Raw genomic sequence first — 19,333 nt, 5'->3', positions numbered from 1 at the left:
AGTGTATACATGTCAGTCCCAATCTCCCAATTCATCACACCACCACCACCCCCCCGCCACTTTCCCCCCTTGGTGTCCATGCGTTTGTTCTCTACATGTGTATCTCTATTTCTGCCCTGCAGACTGGTTCGTCTGTACCATTTTTCTAGGTTCCACATATATGCATTAATATACGATGTTTGTTTTTCTCTTTCTGACTTACTTCACTCTTACGACAGTCTCTAGATTCATCCACCTCTCTACAAATGATCCAGTTTCGTTCCTTTTTATGGCTGAGTAATATTCCATTGTATATATGTACCACATCTTCTTTATCCATTCGTCTGTCGATGGGCATTTAGATTGCGTCCATGACCTGGCTATTTGTAAACAGTGCTGCAATGAGCATTGGGGGGAGCACGGGGTCTTAACCATTGTGCCACCAGGGAAGTCCCCCATGTATTTCACTTTCTGATGCTATGGTAAATGATCATTTTTAAATTTCATTTTTTTATTGCTAGTATATGAAAATACAATTGATTTTTGTGTTATCAACTTTGAGTCCCATGACTTTGCTGTAATTTTTACTTCTAGTAGCTTTTCTCGTGTTTCTTTCTTTTTCTTTCTTAATTTTAGCAAATAACTTATGCAAGTTGTCTGTGGATAAAGACAGGAATTTTTGCTTGTTTGTTTTACATTTTGTATCTTTTTCTTTTTACATTTTTTTTTTTTTTTTTTTTTTTTTTTGCTGTACGCGGGCCTCTCACTGCTGTGGCCTCTCCCGTTGCGGAGCACAGGCTCCGGACACACAGGCTCCGCGGCCATGGCTCGCGGGCCCAGCCGCTCCGCGGCATGTGGGATCTTCCGGGATCGGGGCACGAACCCGTGTCCCCTGCATCGGCAGGCGGACTCTCAACCACTGCGCCACCACGGAAGCCCTCTTTTTCTTTTTTTTTGCCTTATAATACTACCCAGGAACTCTTAATATAATATTGAATAGAAGTGGTAAGAGGAGATACTATTTACCCTGTTTTTGATTTCCCCGGAGAGTCTCTCATGCTGCCGTTGGTAAATGGATGTCTCTTCTGATGGTTTAACATCAGAAAAATGACCAGACAGTGAATTTCACTTGGGGTGGAGCTAGAAGAGCTTAGCTAGATAGAAGGCTTGGTAGGCCTGAGAGTAAAAGGCCCAGAATACTTCACCCCACCCCACTTCCAGACAAGTTCCCGCTCTGGGCCATCCTGTCAACAAAAGTAGAGTTGTTCCCTATCGCCTCTTTTATGGAAATAGCTTCAGCCGAGATTTCTCCAGTTGGAACTTTCCCTAACCATGCCCTGAAGGATGGGTCTGTCCTAGTGATAATTCAGATGACTAAGTTGAAAACTCTTCTGCAACATGAACCTTATAGAACAATCTAGTGGATTTACTTGGAAAATTATCTCTTTCTTCAAGAGATGTAGCCTAAGGAGTCTTATAGGATCACAGAGAAAAGGAACTTGGGGAAAGATGTGGTACTTCCTTTCATTTTATAGGTCTGAGGAAACTGAGGCCTATAGAGAAGGAACTTGCCTAGAGTAACATTAACTAATTAGGAGAGCCAGGACCTAAATCACGTTTAGTGTGATGGTTGTTCTTCTAGTACTCCTTTTAGTGTTGATAAGATATTTGACATACTGTAACGTAGGTTGTGTCAGGGCACTTGGCTCTTGGATAAAATAGACATAAGATCTCAAACAGACGTTTGAGTAGGTGGCATGAGCCAGGCATTATGCTAGGGAGACCTAATTAAGGATTTGGCAGTAGATGAAGGGACCCTGCCCTAGAGGAGCACTCAGTGGAGGAGAAAACCATAAGATTATCCAACGCATTGTGACTGGTGGTGTTAGGGAAGAGACCTGTGAACCGAGTAGGCATTGAGGAAGGAATGGGGAAAAGCCTCTGGGGTCTGGGGTTCTGGCAGTCTCCATTCTAGTATCCTCGTAATCCGTACGTAGGAACCAGGCATCCTGGCCCATGATTCGTGGGTTACCATAGGCAGGACCTATGGTGCTTCCTGAATCCGGGTGTGAAGCGTTGCCTGATGGGTGGTATCTGTTGATTTTCTCAGGCAGTCCTTTCCTGGAGAGATGCTTGACCTCTGACCTCCTGGCACAGTTCTGCTTTATGACTTCGTAGCAGCAGTAGCAGCTGATGATGACCTTTGTGAGGCACAGAGTGGGGGGTTTTACATAAGTGGCCCTTGTGGGTCAAGGAGTGAGAAATAAGAGTTGAAATAAGTTCGTGTCCTTGGAGGATTATGGGCTGTGCTCCATCTTTCTGGAAATGTCCGTTCATCTTCAGGAAGTCTCCTACCTCCTCTCGAGTGAGGGCTCCCAGAGGTACTGTATTAGGGTGGTTCTGATGACCTTTCTTCGGCGGCTCTTGACTCGCTCGGGGTGTTGCAAAAAGTTCAGGGTAGTTAGGTTTCCAAGTCAAAGGACATAAATAGGTAGATTTTCAGATTCACATTCCACCTTTGACACAGCCATACAGATTTCACAGCCCCTGTGTTAAGGGGCTGTATTTATGTATTATTTGTGGGTGTTATTAAACGTATATGTAAATACATATCATTTATGTATTATTTGTGACTTAGACTTACATATTGACAGCAGACGCTTTCACTTTAGTTTTGTAGCCTCTCTGCTTCCTGCCCGAGAAGATTCCGATTTCTAGTTTTTATGAATCAGAAATCACATCTGCTCTTGTTTCTCCTCCTCCAAATGACATCGCACGCCTGCTTCCTAGAAGAGGGCTGCAGTCTGTAATTTCGGCTAGTCACATTCTGACCTGTGAGCGACTTCACCTGGCAGTCTGCCGGTTGCTGTGGCAGTGGAAAAATCAGTCTGGGGGATCTGTTTGCTGTGTATTAATGTCACCTGGGGTTTTGCTCTCTTTTCAGGTTGCAGTGCTTTTGTCCACAAAGGCTGTAGAGAACGTCTGGCCTCCTGTGCAAAGGTCAAAATGAAGGTAAGACATTTCTGGCTAAACCAATAAGATCTTCAGAGATGGGAGATTTGGGGTTGTAGTTTTTGTTTATTTTCATCATTTGGTACCTACTTTGAGACTAAAATAACCAAAAATGATTTTTCTCTTCTTAACGCACTCGGGTATTTGTGGCTTTTGGAAGGTAAAAATGCTTTCAGAGCTTCTCCATGTTAAATGCACATTTCTCTGTGATTTTAATCTGTGTCGCTGTTGAAGTGGTTTTCTTCTTAACTGTGTCTGCAGACCTCCTCTGCCTTTCACACGCCTGGCTTCCTTCTTCAGGACCATGAGGGCAGCAGGTGGAAATCAGGGGCTCTGACACGCTGATGGGCTGGGGAGTGTCAGGGTTAAACGGGCCTGTCTGGCAGCACTTTTCTCCACAGGCTCGTGTGGATCACATGACAGGAGCAGGAAGTGTATGATGGTACGTGCTCTTGAGTATGCAGCTGTGTGCTAACAGGCACTGCATATCAGAGCCCTTAAAGAAAGAGTACGGGGCTGGGGGCAGATGGGTGTTTAGGTGGCCTGTGTGGTTTTCAGTGTTGTAGTCACTCATAAATGTCTTTGTTCCTTGTCAGAAGAGTGCTCTCCAGCTCCATCTACACAGATGCTCAGCATGCTGTGTGCTTCCAGTAACCAAACGCATTTATCTAGTGCAGTGGCCTCAAACTGGAGTGTGCATTAGAATCACCTGGGGGCTTGTTATAAGGTGACAGTGGGCCCCACTCCCAGAGCTTCCAATTTGGCGGGTGGGGAGGGGGCAGGAACTTGCCTTTCTAATAAGTTCCTAGATGATGCTAATGCTGCTAGTCCGAGGACCACACTTTGAGAAGCACTGAACTCTAGTGTAAAGATGACAGACCTCTGTACCCCAGATCTTATTCAGTCCATGGACATAAATTTTGTTTGGCTCATGGAGTAATTTTTTTTTTATTTGAGTTAGTGTATTTATTGAAAAATCGTATTTCACACCAGTTTGGATTTCCAATTTCTCCTGAAGAAATGGAAGATCTCACAGCCCTGGTATTTCCCCTTACCCAGCATTCCCAATTCCCACCTTGCTCTTTTTCTTTTTTTCCATAGTACTACTTATCACCTTCTTAGGGTCTACTTAACAACTGTATTTATTGTATTCCATTTACTTTTAATGATCTGTACTTTCCCCCCACTAGAATGTAAGCACTCAACTTGCCAAGTGATCCATCAATAGCTCCTAAGCACGTAGAACAGTATGTGGCCTGTAGTTCCTTAAATGTTGGAGAGGTGGGTGGTGGGTGATAATCCACTGGGGCTGAGTGACTGCTGCCTCCTCTAGACAAGATATACAAGCCCCAGCCTGCCACTCCCCCCCTCCTCCAACTCGCCTCTGTCCTTTGTTACCTGCCCGACCCCACAGGCATTTGAGTTTGTGATCTCTGGTAAGACTGCTGTTACTGTGAATGTGCTATAGAGAAGGAGAATGATAGGGATACAGCATATCCCATAGAAAAGAATGTAACCTGAAAGGGGGAGTTCCATTTTAAATGGACCCTTTTTCACTAATGATTTATCTCAGACTAATTGCTTCAGTCTGTAATTTCTCACACAGTGTCTCTGTTCCATGCTACAACAAAAGTCTTAAAATTAGCACTTTAGGGCCTCCCTGGTGGCGCAGTGGTTAAGAGTCCGCCTGCCGATGCAGGGGATACGGGTTCGTGCCCCGGTCTGGGAGGATCCCATATGCCGCGGAGCGGCTGGGCCTGTGAGCCATGGCCGCTGGGCCTGCGCATCCGGAGCCTGTGCTCCGCAACGGGAGAGGCCACAACAGTGAGAGGCCCGCATACAGCAAAAAGAAAAAAAAAAAAAAAAAAAAAAATTAGCACTTTACCTAAGAATTATTTCACACCGTATAAATGCGAGTCACTGGAGAAATAGAAACAAAAAGGGCACAGATGCCGCTCTTAAGGAATCAGCATTCTGGTGGGGAAGATGGACAAGCAGACGATGACCATAAGTAAGGAAAAAACTAGGCGGGGGCACATGCGGGATTCTAAGGGGTGCCAGTCACTGCCTCGGGTGAGGAGAAGAAAGAAGCTAACAGATGGCTCTACCAAGGAGGGATTATCTTGAAATAGAAGAATGTCATGCCTGTGAAGGTGAAGAGAGCATTCCAGGCAGAAGAGACGGCATTTGCAGGATCAGAGTGCTTGGCGGGTTCAGAGGGGAGCCAGAGTGGGTGGCTTATCTAGGACTAGGGTGCTGAGGACCACTGGCAGGAATAGAGCAGGGAAGTAGGAGCAGCTGGCTTCCTGCTCTAGGCCTCTTGAAACTTGACAGAAGATAAATTGTAAATGCAGGGTTCACTCAGGCTTTCTTTTCCTTTCAGCAGCCCAAAGGGAGCCTTCAAGCACATGACACATCTTCGCTGCCCACGGTCATTATGAGAAACAAGTGTAAGTAGCTCGGCCCACGTCTCATGATTCCTTTTCGCCTCTCTGGTTCAGGACTTACCCATACTTCTGTAGTATTTACTTGTTATTCTTAAGCAAGATTTGAATACCTATTTTGAATACTTAGAGAAGGCTGCAGTTTCATTGACCAAAAGCTTACCATTCTACCATCAAACTCTCTGGAAGGTTCTAGAATAGTGTGTGTCTTCGCTTAAAAGGCAGCACCTTAGCCCTGTGTGTCTTGAAATTTCTCTTGCGTGAGTCGACAGTGAAACTCGCTTTTCGCAGCGTTACAGTTGCATCAGATGAGATCTTGCTGATAAACTTCTTGACAAACTGTGGAGTTATGAAAATCTTTTTTTCCCCAAGGACTTCAGTGGTACACAAATTGGGTAAATCACACCTCTCCCATTCACATCAACCTGTCTTCTCCAGTCTGTGCAAAGCTTCACTTTGGTTTTACTTAATATTTTCCCCATTTCATTCTTCATTCCCTATCTCATTCCTTTCCCCCCCTCAGCACGCACTGCAGTATACTTCATGTAAACCTCTCTAATCTGCCGTATCTTTAGACACATGTGTACCTCTGGAAATATCTCTTATGGTTTTGTGCGTTAAATGTAAATTAGATGATAGGACTTGCTTATCCATTCTGCTGGGGTTTTTTCCACTCAATATGGTTTTGAGATCTATGCGTGTTACTATAGGTAAGCTATTGTCTCAGATCGCTGCATGGTGTTCTTTCAAAAATATACACCACATTATAATTATCAGTTCCCCCAAAGCGGTTGTCTGAGTTGTTTCCAACCCCTGTCATAAAGATGCAGTGATGAATATCACCTAAATTTGCTCTGTGGGAGCCCATGTGAAACTTAGCCTCAGGCCGTGTTTTTCAAAGGGTAGATCCTGGATCAATTAGAAGTGCCAATTCTTGGGCCCTACCCAGACCTACTACGTCAGAGATTCCAGAGGCAGAGCCCAGTGATCTGTGTTTTAGTAGATGCTCCAGGTGACGGTGATGCACACACTCGAGCTTGAGGACCACTGCTCTGTGCCCGACTGCTCTGAGTGCTTCCAGATGGCCCCGGAATGGCTGTAGAGACTGTGCCACCAGGAGGGTGTGGAGTCCCTTTAGACAGAAGTCCAATTATTGCCCATCTTTGCATGTGGATTCCTAGAAGAAAAGTTGTGCCAGACAGTCACCCACTTTAACCAATGATCCAACCCATTCCAACACCTTTTACAAGTCTAATCTTCCTTAAACTTTTGTTCTGTGACATTATCCCTTATTTCAGAAACCTTTTTTTTTCCTTTCAAATCAGATAAAATAGCATTTTTCCAAAAAGTACCTATTAGGTCTGACCCCCGCATGTATTCTTATTCCTGTTTTACCCGTTTTATTCCTGAGGTAACGTAGCGGTAAGAGTACAGATTGTGGATTCAAGTTGGATGGGTCTGAGTCCCAGCATCCCACTTAACAGCCGCATAACCTCGGACGTTTACTAAATCCCCTGTACCTCGTTTTCCTCCTCTGTGAAAGGATGGTAATAGTATCAGCAGGTGGTCATCGGGTTTAAGTGAGATCACACCAGTGAAGTACTTGGTGAGAGGCCTCCTTCAGTGTTTGCTTTCACCACTACCATCACCATCACAATTAAGGATGCTGAGGCTCAGAGAGTAGTTAGCAACTTCCCTGAGTGGAGTGGATTGGTTTCAACAAAGGAAAGTTGTTGTTTTCACCCCCCTATGCTGCCTTTTAGATGCAGGTTGTTCTTTATAATGTTCAGGGCTCTGCATGACATGACTTCGTTCTGCTTCTCCAGCCGTTTCACTGATCCCTTATATACGCCCCTCTACTTACTTCCTCTTCTGCTTGTTTTCTCCCTTTCACATTAATAGAGTGTTTCTGCCTTCCTTCATGTAATTCTCCTCATCAGAATGTCCTCTTTTTCTGTTGACTTACCCACATCCTACTGTTCTTCAAGAACGGGTGTTTCTTCCTTCATCAGATTTTATCTGCTCAGCAGCTTCCCTTCTGAGACACTGAGGATGTGCTCCAGGCTCTTGAACACTTGAGCATGTTCTCTTCCCTGCCAGTTGCCCTTCTTCCCTGTTGGTGTGGGACCCACATCTCCTAGTTTCCTGTGTGCTTCCTGCAGGAAGGGTCTGGTCGTGTTATAGGGTAGCATGTTTCTGGTGTTTATTATATCACCTTCTTCTAAACAGAATTTGAATTGGAAATTAATGGTTTTATTAATTTTATTAAGTCAGAAACATCCTGTAATACTGTGAAGCCATAACAGCTGCCCCAGTCTTATTTCCTTCAGCTCCTGATGCTCCTGGGGATGGACAGGTAATGCAGCAGTTTAGTTAGCTACCAAGGAAAAATAATTTGCTACCCAGATGGCAGTGTGACTACTTTAGCATGAAATTAGAGCTCCCGTTTCCTCTTTGGTCAAGTTCAAGAGAAGTATGCAGTATGAGGACAAATTAGCTATGTGACCTCAAACACATGTTGCATTTTCCTCATCTGTAAATTAAAGGAATTGGTCAAAACCTGTGTTCTCAGACATTGTACAGAAGAATCGCTTGGGGAGCTAGTAAATGTGTAGGCTCCCAGGTCCCACCTGCACAGAACAAGGAGGGCTGGGAATTTGCATATCTCACCAGCCCCTGACATGTTTCTTGGTAGGTCCTCCCAAAGAACCCCAGCCTCAGTTATCTCTGAGGCTCCTTTTATCCTTAAAATTCTCTCGGTCTCCTTTTCTCTTATTTTGAATTAGTTTAAATTTTTAAATATATGATTCTTTATCCTCACTGCCATCACACCCCACAGGTGAACCGCTTTTTTTATATTTTATTTTTTATTTTTTTTTTAATTTACAAATTTAATCAGTTATACATATACATATGTTCCCATATCCCCTCCCTTTTGCATCTCTCTCCCACCCTCCCTATCCCACCCCTCCAGGCGGTCACAAAGAACTGAGCTGATCTCCCTGTGCTATGCGGCTGCTTCCCACTAGCTATCTACCTTACGTTTGGTAGTGTATATATGTCCATGCCGCTCTTTCGCTTTGTCACAGCTTACCCTTCCCCCTCCCCATATCCTCAAGTCCATGCTCTAGTAGGTCTGTGTCTTTATTCCTGTCTTACCCCTATGTTCTTCATGACATTTTTTTTTTCTTAAATTCCATATATATGTGTCAGCATACAGTATTTGTCTTTCTCTTTCTGACTTACTTCACTCTGTATGACAGACTCTAGGTCCATCCACCTCATTACAAATAGCTCAATTTCATTTCTTTTTATGGCTGAGTAATATTCCATTGTATATATGTGCCACATCTTCTTTACCCATTCATCCGATGATGGACACTTAGGTTGTTTCCATCTCCGCGCTATTGTAAATAGGGCTGCTATGAACATTTTGGGACATGTCTCTTTTTGAATTATGATTTTCTCAGGGTATATGCCCAGTAGTGGGATTGCTGGGTCATATGGTAGTTCTATTTGTAGTTTTTTAAGGAACCTCCATACCGTTCTCCATAGTGGCTGTACCAATTCACATTCCCACCAGCAGTGCAAGAGTGTTCCCTTTTTTCCACACCCTCTCCAGCATTTATTGTTTCTAGATTTTTTGATGATGGCCATTCTGACTGGTGTGAGATGATATCTCATTGTAGTTTTGATTTTCATTTCTCTAATGAGTAAAGATGTTGAGCATCCTTTCATGTGTTTGTTGGCAGTCTGTATATCTTCTGTGGAGAAATGTCTGTTTAGGTCTTCTGCCCATTTTTGGATTGGGTTGTTTGTTTTTTTGCTATTGAGCTGCATGAGCTGCTTATAAATTTTGGAGATTAATCCTTTGTCAGTTGCTTCATTTGCAAATATTTTCTCCCATTCTGAGGGTTGTCTTTTCGTCTTGTTTATGGTTTCCTTTGCTGTGGAAAAGCTTTGAAGTTTCATTAGGTCCCATGTGTTTATTTTTGTCTTTATTTCCATTTCTCTAGGAGGTGGGTCAAAAAAGATCTTGCTGTGATTTATGTCATAGAGTGTTCTGCCTATGTTTTCCTCTAGGAGTTTGATAGTGTCTGGCCTTACATTTAGGTCTTTAATCCATTTTGAGCTTATTTTTGTGTATGGTGTTAGGGAGTGATCTAATCTCATACTTTTACATGTCCCTGTCCAGTTTTCCCAGCACCACTTATTGAAGAGACTGTCCTTTCTCCACTGTACATTCCTGCCTCCTTTATCAAAGATAAGGTGACCATATGTCCGTGGGTTTATCTCTGGGCTTTCTATCCTGTTCCATTGATCTCTCTTTCTGTTTTTGTGCCAGTACCATACTGTCTTGATTACTGTAGCTTTGTAGTATAGTCTGAAGTCAGGGAGCCTGATTCCTCCAGCTCCATTTTTCGTTCTCAAGATTGCTTTGGCTATTCGGGGTCTTTTGTGTTTCCATACAAATTGTGAAATTTTTTGTTCTAGTTCTGTGAAAAATGCCATTGGTAGTTTGATAGGTATTGCATTGAATCTGTAGATTGCTTTGGGTAGTAGAGTCATTTTCACAATGTTGATTCTTCCAATCCAAGAACATGGTACATCTCTCCATCTATTTGTATCATCTTTAATTTCTTTCATCAGTGTCTTATAATTTTCTGCATACAGGTCTTTTGTCTCCTTAGGTAGGTTTATTCCTAGATATTTTATTCTTTTTGTTGCAGTGGTAAATGGGAGTGTTTCCTTGATTTCACTTTCAGATTTTTCATCATTAGTATATAGGAATGCCAGAGATTTCTGTGCATTAATTTTGTATCCTGCAACTTTACCAAATTCATTGATTAGCTCTAGTAGTTTTCTGGTAGCATCTTTAGGATTCTCTATGTATAGTATCATGTCATCTGCAAACAGTGACAGCTTTACTTCTTCTTTTCCCATTTGGATTCCTTTTATTTCCTTTTCTTCTCTGATTGCTGTGGCTAAAACTTCCAAAACTATGTTGAATAAGAGTGGTGAGAGTGGGCAACCTTGTCTTGTTCCTGATCTTAGTGGAAATGGTTTCAGTTTTTCACCATTGAGGACAATGCTGGCTGTGGGTTTGTCATATATGGCCTTTATTATGTTGAGGAAAGTTCCCTCTATGCCTACTTTCTGCAGGGTTTTTATCATAAATGGGTGTTGAATTTTGTCAAAAGCTTTCTCTGCATCTATTGAGATGATCATATGGTTTTTCTCCTTCAGTTTGTTAATATGGTGTATCACGTTGATTGATTTGCGTATATTGAAGAATCCTTGCATTCCTGGAATAAACCCCACTTGATCATGGTGTATGATCCTTTTAGTGTGCTGTTGGATTCTGTTTGCTAGTATTTTGTTGAGGATTTTTGCATCTATGTTCATCAGTGATATTGGCCTGTAGTTTTCTTTCTTTGTGACATCCTTGTCTGGTTTTGGTATCAAGGTGATGGTGGCCTCATAGAATGAGTTTGGGAGTGTTCCTCCCTCTGCTATATTTTGGAAGAGTTTCAGAAGGATAGGTGTTAGCTCTTCTCTAAATGCTTGATAGAATTCGCCTGTGAAGCCATCTGGTCCTGGGCTTTTGTTTGTCGGAAGATTTTTTATCACAGTTTCAATTTCAGTGCTTGTGATTGGTCTGTTCATATTTTCTGTTTCTTCCTGATTCAGTCTTGGCAGGTTGTGCATTTCTAAGAATTTGTCCATTTCTTCCAGGTTGTCCATTTTATTGGCATAGAGTTGCTTATAGTAATCTCTCATGATGTTTTGTATTTCTGCAGTGTCAGTTGTTACTTCTCCTTTTTCATTTCTAATTCTATTGATTTGAGTCTTCTCCCTTTTTTTCTTGATGAGTCTGGCTAATGGTTTATCAATTTTGTTTATCTTCTCAAAGAACCAGCTTTTAGTTTTATTGATCTTTGCTATCGTTTCCTTCATTTCTTTTTCATTTATTTCTGATCTGATCTTTATGATTTCCTTCCTTCTGCTAACTTTGGGATGTTTTTGTTCTTCTTTCTCTAATTGCTTTAGGTGCAAGGTTAGGTTGTTTATTCGAGATGTTTCCTGTTTCTTAAGGTGGGATTGTATTGCCATAAACTTCCCTCTTAGAACTGCTTTTGCTGCATCCCATAGGTTTTGGGTCGTCGTGTCTCCATTGTCATTTGTTTCCAGGTATTTTTTAATTTCCTCTTTGATTACTTCAGTGATCATTTCGTTATTAAGTAGTGTATTGTTTAGCCTCCATGTGTTTGTATGTTTTACAGCTCTTTTCCTGTAATTGATATCTAGCCTCATAGCATTGTGGTCGGAAAAGATACTTGATACAATTTCAATTTTCTTAAATTTACCAAGGCTTGATTTGTGACCCAAGATATGATCTATCCTGGAGAATGTTCCATGAGCACTTGAGAAAAATGTGTATTCTGTTGTTTTTGGATGGAATGTCCTATAAATATCAATTAAGTCCATCTTGTTTAATGTATCATTTAAAGCTTGTGTTTCCTTATTTATTTTCATTTTGGATGACCTGTCCATTGGTGAAAGTGGGGTGTTAAAGTCCCCTACTATGATTGTGTTGCTGTCGAGTTCTCCTTTTATGGCTGTTAATATTTCCCTTATGTATTGGGGTGCTCCTATGTTTGGTGCATAAATATTTACAATTGTTATATCTTCTTCTTGGATTGATCCCTTGATCATTATGTAGTGTCCTTCTTTGTCTCTTCTAGTAGTCTTTATTTTAAAGTCTATTTTGTCTGATATGAGAATTGCTACTCCAGCTTTCTTTTGGTTTCCATTTGCATGGAATATCTTTTTCCATCCCCTTACTTTCAGTCTGTATGTGTCTCTAGGTCTGAAGTGGGTCTCTTGTAGACAGCATATATATGGGTCTTGTTTTTGTATCCATTCAGCTAGTCTGTGTCTTTTGGTGGGAGCATTTAGTCCATTTACATTTCAGGTAATTATTGATATGTATGTTCCTATTCCCATTTCCTTAATTGTTTTGGGTTCGTTATTGTAGTTCTTTTCCTTCCGTTGTGTTTCTTGCCTAGAGAAGTTCCTTTAGCATTTGTTGTAAAGCTGGTTTGGTGGTGCTGAACTCTCTCAGCTTTTGCTTGTCTGTAAACGTTTTAATTTCTCCATCAAATCTGAATGAGATCCTTGCTGGGTAGAGTAATCTTGGTTGCAGGTTTTTCTCCTTCATCACTTTAATTATGTCCTGCCACTCCCTTCTGGCTTGTAGAGTTTCTGCTGAGAGATCAGCTGTTATCCTGATGGGGATTCCCTTGTGTGTTATTTGTTGTTTTTGCCTTGCTGCTTTTAATATGATTTCTTTGTGTTTAATTTTTGACAGTTTGATTAATATGTGTCTTGGTGTATTTCTCCTTGGATTTATTCTGTATGGGACTCTCTGTGCCTCCTGGACTTGATTAACTATTTCCTTTCCCATATTAGGGAAGTTTTCAACTATAATCTCTTCAAATATTTTCTCAGTCCCTTTCTTTTTCTCTTCTTCTTCTGGAACCCCTATAATTCGAATGTTGGTGCGTTTAATGTTGTCCCAGAGGTCTCTGAGACTGTCCTCTGTTCTTTTCATTCTTTTTTCTTTATTTTGCTGTGCAGCAGTTATTTCCACTATTTTATCTTCCACCTCACTTATCTGTTCTTCTGCCTCAGTTATTCTGCTATTGATCCCATCTAGAGTATTTTTTATTTCATTTATTGTGTTTTTAATCGATGCTTGATTCATCTTTAGTTCTTCTAGGTCCTTGTTAACTGTTTCTTGCATTTTGTCTATTCTATTTCCAAGATTTTGGATCATCTTTACCATCATTATTCTGAATTCTTTTTCAGGTAGACTGCCTATTACCTCTTCATTTGTTAGGTCTGGTGGGTTTTTATCTTGCTCCTTCTCCTGCTGTGTGTTTTTCTGTCTTCTCATTTTGCTTATGTTACTGTGTTTGGGGTCTCCTTTTTGCAGGCTGCAGGTTCGTAGTTCCCGTTGTTTTTGGTGTCTGTCCCCAGTGGCTAAGGTTGGTTTAGTGGGTTGTGTAGGCTTCTTGGTGGAGGGGACTACTGCCTGTGTTCTGGTGGATGAGGCTGGATCTTGTCTTTCTGGTGGGCAGGTCCACGTCTGGTGGTGTGTTTTGGGGTGTCTGCGGACTTTTTATGATTTTAGGCCACCTCTCTGCTAATGGGTGGCGTTGTGTTCCTGTCTTGCTAGTTGTTTGGCATAGGGTGTCCAGCACTGTAGCTTGCTGGTCGTTGAGTGAAGCTGGGTGCTGGTGTTGAGATGGAGATCTCTGGAAGATTTTCGCCGTTTGATATTATGTGGAGCTGGGAGGTCTCTTGTGGACCAGTGTCCTGAAGTTGGCTCTCCCACCTCAGAGGCACAGCACTGACTCCTGGCTCCTCAATTTGGGATGATTTGTTGTCTATTCATGTATTCCGCAGATGCAGGGTACATCAAGTTGATTGTGGAGCTTTAATCCGCTGCTTCTGAGGCTGCTGGGAGAGGTTTCCCTTTCTCTTCTTTGTTCTCACAGCTCCTGGGTCTCAGCTTTGGATTTGGCCCCACCTCTGCGTGTAGGTCGCCGGAGGGCGTCTGTTCTTCGCTCAGACAGGACAGGGTTAAAGGAGCAGCCTCTTCGGGGGCTCTGGCTCACTCAGGCCGGGCGGTAGGGAGGGGCACGGAGTGCGGGGCGAGCCTGCAGCGGCAGAGGTCGGCATGACGTTGCACCAGCCCGAGGCGTGCCGTGCGTTCTCCCAGGGAAGCCGCCCCTGGATCCCGGGACCCCGGCAGTGGCAGGCTGCACAGGCTCCCGGAAGGGCGGTGTGGACAGTGACCTGCGCTCGCACACAGGCTTCTTGGCGGCGGCAGCAGCAGCCCCAGCGTCCCACGCCCGTCTCTGGGCTCGGCGCTTTCAGCCGCGACTCGCGCCCGTCTCTGGAGCTCCTTTACATGGCGCTCTTAATCCCCTCTCCTCGCACACCAGGAAACCAAGAGGGAAGAAAAAGTCTCCTGCCTCTTCGGCAGCTCCAGAGTTTTCCCGGACTCCCTCCCGGCTAGCTGTGGCACATTAGCCCCCTTCAGGCTGAGTTCTCGCCGCCAGCCCCAGTCCTCTCGCTGCCTGAACCGCTTTTTTTAGTTTTATATTTATCTTCCTTAAGTTTCTTTATCATAATGAAGCAAATACCAATTTGGATTATTAATTATGTTTTTAAAACATAAAAGGTGGTCTGTTGCACACTTTATTCTGCACCTTGATTTTTTTTTTTTTTTTTTTTTTTTTTTGCGGTATGCGGGCCTCTCCCTGTTGTGGCCTCTCCCGTTGCGGAGCACAGGCTCTGGACGCGCAGGCTCAGCGGCCATGGCTCACGGGCCCAGCCGCTTCGCGGCATGTGGGATCTTCCCTGACCGGGGCTCGAACCCACGTCCCCTGCATCGGCAGGCAGACTCTCAACCACTGCACCACCAGGGAAGCCCTGCACCTTGATTTTTTTTCCCCCTTAATATGTTATCTGCAGATCTGTGTCAGTTCATGGAGAGTGTCCTCATTTTTTTTTAAAGCTTCATAGTATTCACATGTAGGCTGTACCATGATTGATTAACTGATCTTCTTTTGATACTGTTTGCTTTTACCAAACTTTGCATTGAATAACTTTGGACATATGTCATTTCAAATATAAACAAGTAAATCTTGTAGAATAAACATATCCTAAATGGAATTACTGGATCAAAGATAGGCATTTACAGTTTCAACAGCTATTGCCAAGTTGTCTTCCATAGAGTTTTTGTACCTATTTACACTCCCAGGGTAAATCTCTTTTAAAGCAGTTTGCTTCTATTTGGCATTCATCAGGTGAGTCAGTGCTGGTGGGCATGTGTCGGTGATACTTCATTTGGTGTCCTTTCGTTCTTTACAGCCTCCCAGCCCAAGGAGCGCCCTCAGTCCGCAGTCCTCCTGGCCCACGAAACCACTGCCGCCCCCATGTTTGCTAACAGACGGTCCCAGCAGAGTGTGTCGCTCTCCAAAAGTGTCTCCATTCAGAACATTGCTGGGTGAGTGGGGATGTAAAGCTAACACAGTTGACATCTAGGTGACAGAGCATAATAATTTATACCATTTGACAAAAAGATTGTTTTAGAAAGAAATGTATAACGTAATGGGTTAGTGCTACAGCTGAGTGGGGTGAGGATTACACTTTGATGCACCATCATGATCGCCATTTTGTAGCAAGGATCCCCTTTAAACACCATTTTTAGGCCAGTTGTCCTCTGCTTTTATACATGATCAGCCCTGCTTTTCAAGAACCTGCCTTCTAAAAGGATGATTTTCAGATCAAAATAAGAAGTGGGAATAGGAAAAAAGATTTAATTCTGAATGTTTGGTTTCTATCACTTGTATTTTCATATGTCACACTTTTCTGTTGGTCAGATGAACCTGGGGGGAGGGGGTAACTGTGTTGTTTCGCTTTTTTTTTTTTTTTTTTTTTTAAACTTGCCTCTTGCCTCTTAAGTCATGGGAGTGAATAATGGGCCGGGTACTACAGTAGGTTCCCCATCCCTCATCTGCACTGAGTTCCTTTTATGGTCCCTCCAGAAGTTGCTGTGGCCCCTGATTGTTCAGGCCTCGGCTGTCTGTGATTAGCACGGGGCCAATTATGATGTTGCTGGCTGTTTGGGGTAAGATGCCTGCCTTCCCATCCAGTAAAGAAGTCATCTCAAATGTAGGACTCAAAACATCTCTTGCAGCTCTCTTAACCTAGGCTGGAGGAAAATTCCCAACTGAAGGATGCAAATCTCCTTTTGTCTGTGTTTCCTAACCTCTGTGCTGGCTAATGTTTCCTCCTCATTAAAAACAAAGTTTCAGGGATTTTTATGTCGTTTTGTCTTTCTATTGTAATTAACCAAAGGCTTTCTTTTCCAAGTTCTTATGTTATCCAAATGAGTTTATATTATGAATTTTAAAAGTTGGCCTTTAAATAAAATTTAGTTTTAAATGACTCTGGCTTACTTTTGTGTTGTACCACAAACATCTACTGGGTGCCTAATGTGCTAGCTGGTGAGTTGGGCTCAAGAAAAGTTGGAAGAATATGGTTTAATATAAGTGCTTGGTCTATAGTTATTTAGGGAACACAGGGAAAAAGTCTAGTGGTTAGACATGAGTTTCAAACAGAAAAATTTCTTATATAATGTGTATGCAGTTTGAAGGAAGAGCATTCTCCTTGCTACCTATCGTTAAAAAAAAAATCCAAGGCTCAAAAAGTTCATGCTTGCAGTGATGTTAAATGCCTCCAACCTTCCTTAATAGTTTGTGTTGCATATTGCTGGGTACCTGACCTAAGTAATTTGTCTTCCATCATTGTAGTACTTGCAGCCAGCTGTCACTTTCTAGTTTTTCAGATCTTCACTTAAGACCGGAAACTGTGGCTTCTCAGAATGTATCTGACGGTATGTGTTTCCTTTTGCCCCCAGAGTTGGCAATGCTGAGAACATATCAAACACCTGGAAATTCCTGTCTCATTCAACAGACTCACGAAATAAAATCAGCAAGGTCAATGAGTCAACAGAGTCCCTTACTGATGAGGGTAAGCAGAAATCACGGCATGTATTGTGTGTGTCTGCAGAGACTTTGTGCCATCTCCTAGAATGCAAGCACTAACGCATCTCCTGCCTCTTCCTTACTCCCGTGAAACTTCTCTGAACTGTCTGTAAAGCATCACATGCTTTATAATGAGTTGGTAAACCCACTTACCCTGTTGTTAGATGGTTGTCCACGGAAGGATGTCATTGATTTTAATGTGGTCAGATTCTGGTACAAACGCTTCTCCTGCCCCTAGACTTTGGTACACGTTCAGTTCTAGCTCTCTTGGCACAGCTGTAAGCCTACTCTCTTAAACAAGTCAAGTCACCAGGACCCTGATCATGTCTTAATCACCTTTGATTTATGTGACGGTTATCACCCTTAACCAATGTCTTGAATATAGAGTATGTCACTCTGGAACAGAAAATGATCTTTTCTAATAGAATATATATTCTATGAACATCCCTGTATTAGTGTAGAGTGTTTATGTCTCATGAAATTATCACCATGAGGAACGTCCAGCAGAGGTTTTTTTTAGAGGTCACAGATGCAGGATTCTGATACTGATTTTTTTTGTATTTTGAGGAGTAGGTACAGACATGAATGAAGGGCAGCTAATGGGAGACTTTGAGATTGAGTCCAAACAGCTGGAAGCAGAGTGCTGGAGTCAGATAGTGGACAGCCAGTTTCTGAAACAGCAAAAGAAAGATGTGGTCATACGGCAAGAAGTGATTTATAGTGAGACTCTTCATGTGCTCTGCTAATATTTGATGTGCATTGTCTGGCATTGTTTATTAGGGGATTTATTGGGCTATCTCAAGTCAATTTTCAAGTATGTAGCATCTCAAAGATTTTCTTTTGAAAACTTTGAGGTATAGAGACATCTTATTTCTATCCTTTACTCTCTCTGTAAAATTATATTCTTTAATTTTATTGGACATTTTATTTAATATGAGTGCTTATTTTGTGATAGTCCTAAAAAGAGATCTCTTGTGACAGTACAGTTTAATTCCTCAGCTACAGTAGAAACTAGACTAAACACAAGTCATTTCTGGGAAATAGGAACGTAGTAAATTATGAAGGGTCTTGAATCCCAATGAAGACCACATTGGAAACCACCACTTAAGAGTGATGGAATCCAGTACACCTGTCAGAAAATAGTGTGAGGTCCCGTGAAAAATCGAGGAATAGGATGAAAACACCTTAGGGAAAAGACAGCTGTTGACTCAGTTTTAAAGTTTAAATTGGGCCGTAAATAGCCTTAAGACAAAATTGGGCTGTTAGTAGCAGCAGACACACTTTGCAGGAGAATCCTCCAGGAGAGCATTCCTGACCACTGAGGCTTGTCCCTCCCCCAGAGCTGATGCAGACGGAGTTCCATCACCTCCGCACACTCAAGATCATGAGCGACGTGTACAGCCGTGGCATGACAGCCGACCTGCTCTTCAAGCAGCAGATGGTGGAGAAGCTCTTCCCCTGTTTGGATGAGCTGATCAGTATCCACAGCCAGTTCTTTCAGAGGATCCTGGAGCGGAAGAAGGACTCTCTGGTGGATAAAAGTGAAAAGAACTTTCTCATCAAGAGGATTGGGGATGTGCTTGTGCACCAGGTGAGCAGCGGGTGGGCGCCTGGTGCCTCTCACACGCACTGGGGGCCCCATAGCCGTGCATTCACATCCTGGCTGGACTGCTCACGATCTCTGTGAGCTTAGGCAAGTGACTGCATCTCTCCGACCCTCAGTTTCTTCTTCTGTAATTGAGGACAGTAGATTTTCTCTTTTAATGCTATTTTAAAATTTAAGAGGTAATGTATATATAAAGTACCCAGCATACATGGTAGATACGCAGTAAAAGCCAGTTTTTCTTCCTCAGAGTCTGTACCAACATCAGAGATACTCTAGTTTAAGAAATCAAAAAATAGTTTTTGGAAGTCTCCACTTCAACTTGTGCCTCAAATCAAAAGGCTCATTTATCTAAAAACCACCTGAGACTACAAACTTAACTAAGAAACTAAGAAACTGTAAAATAATTCATAAAATATTTCTTGCTAATATTTTCATCAGGGTATGGTATGGTTTCAATCCTACGTCAAAAGCAATTTAACTAAAAGTTGTTTTGATACTTTCAGATGTATATGTCATAGGCAGTTTCTAAATGTTTCTTTTTTAAAACATTCTTTTTGAAAGATGAATAATGCTAGTATAACCTTTATAGGCAGAGGGGATCGCATCACATCTGACTAGCTCTTTCTCACCGGCAAGTCTCTGCCTCCTTGTGGAAGCAGAGGCTTACT

The 19,333-nt window shown here is 42.5% G+C and overlaps 1 protein-coding gene and 1 long non-coding RNA gene across 3 annotated transcripts in view; one reads left to right on the top strand and one right to left on the bottom strand.

Annotated features, from left to right (window-relative positions):
• Nucleotides 1-19,333, top strand: part of LOC132488543 (A-kinase anchor protein 13-like) — a 139,171-nt gene that overhangs the window by 87,365 nt on the left and 32,473 nt on the right. The window contains 5 exon segments of the mRNA XM_060096842.1: nucleotides 2,924-2,991; nucleotides 5,375-5,441; nucleotides 15,381-15,516; nucleotides 16,933-17,045; nucleotides 18,400-18,650. Of these exon segments, the coding sequence (XP_059952825.1) occupies nucleotides 2,924-2,991; nucleotides 5,375-5,441; nucleotides 15,381-15,516; nucleotides 16,933-17,045; nucleotides 18,400-18,650 (635 nt within the window).
• LOC132488544 (uncharacterized) overlaps nucleotides 17,626-19,333 on the bottom strand; it is a 44,355-nt gene continuing 42,647 nt past the window's right edge. Inside the window, exon 5 of one of the 2 annotated variants that reach the window (XR_009531759.1) lies at nucleotides 17,626-18,587. This is a non-coding gene — a long non-coding RNA (uncharacterized LOC132488544). The remainder of the gene's footprint in view (nucleotides 18,588-19,333) is intronic. The other variant, XR_009531762.1, reaches the window with a different exon arrangement.

The sequence above is a fragment of the Mesoplodon densirostris genome, chromosome 4, assembly GCF_025265405.1.
Source record: "Mesoplodon densirostris isolate mMesDen1 chromosome 4, mMesDen1 primary haplotype, whole genome shotgun sequence".
NCBI classification, from domain to species: Eukaryota; Metazoa; Chordata; class Mammalia; order Artiodactyla; family Ziphiidae; genus Mesoplodon; species Mesoplodon densirostris.
The sequence above is the reverse complement of the archived record's forward strand: the minus strand, read 5'-3'. Positions and strand labels throughout refer to the sequence as shown.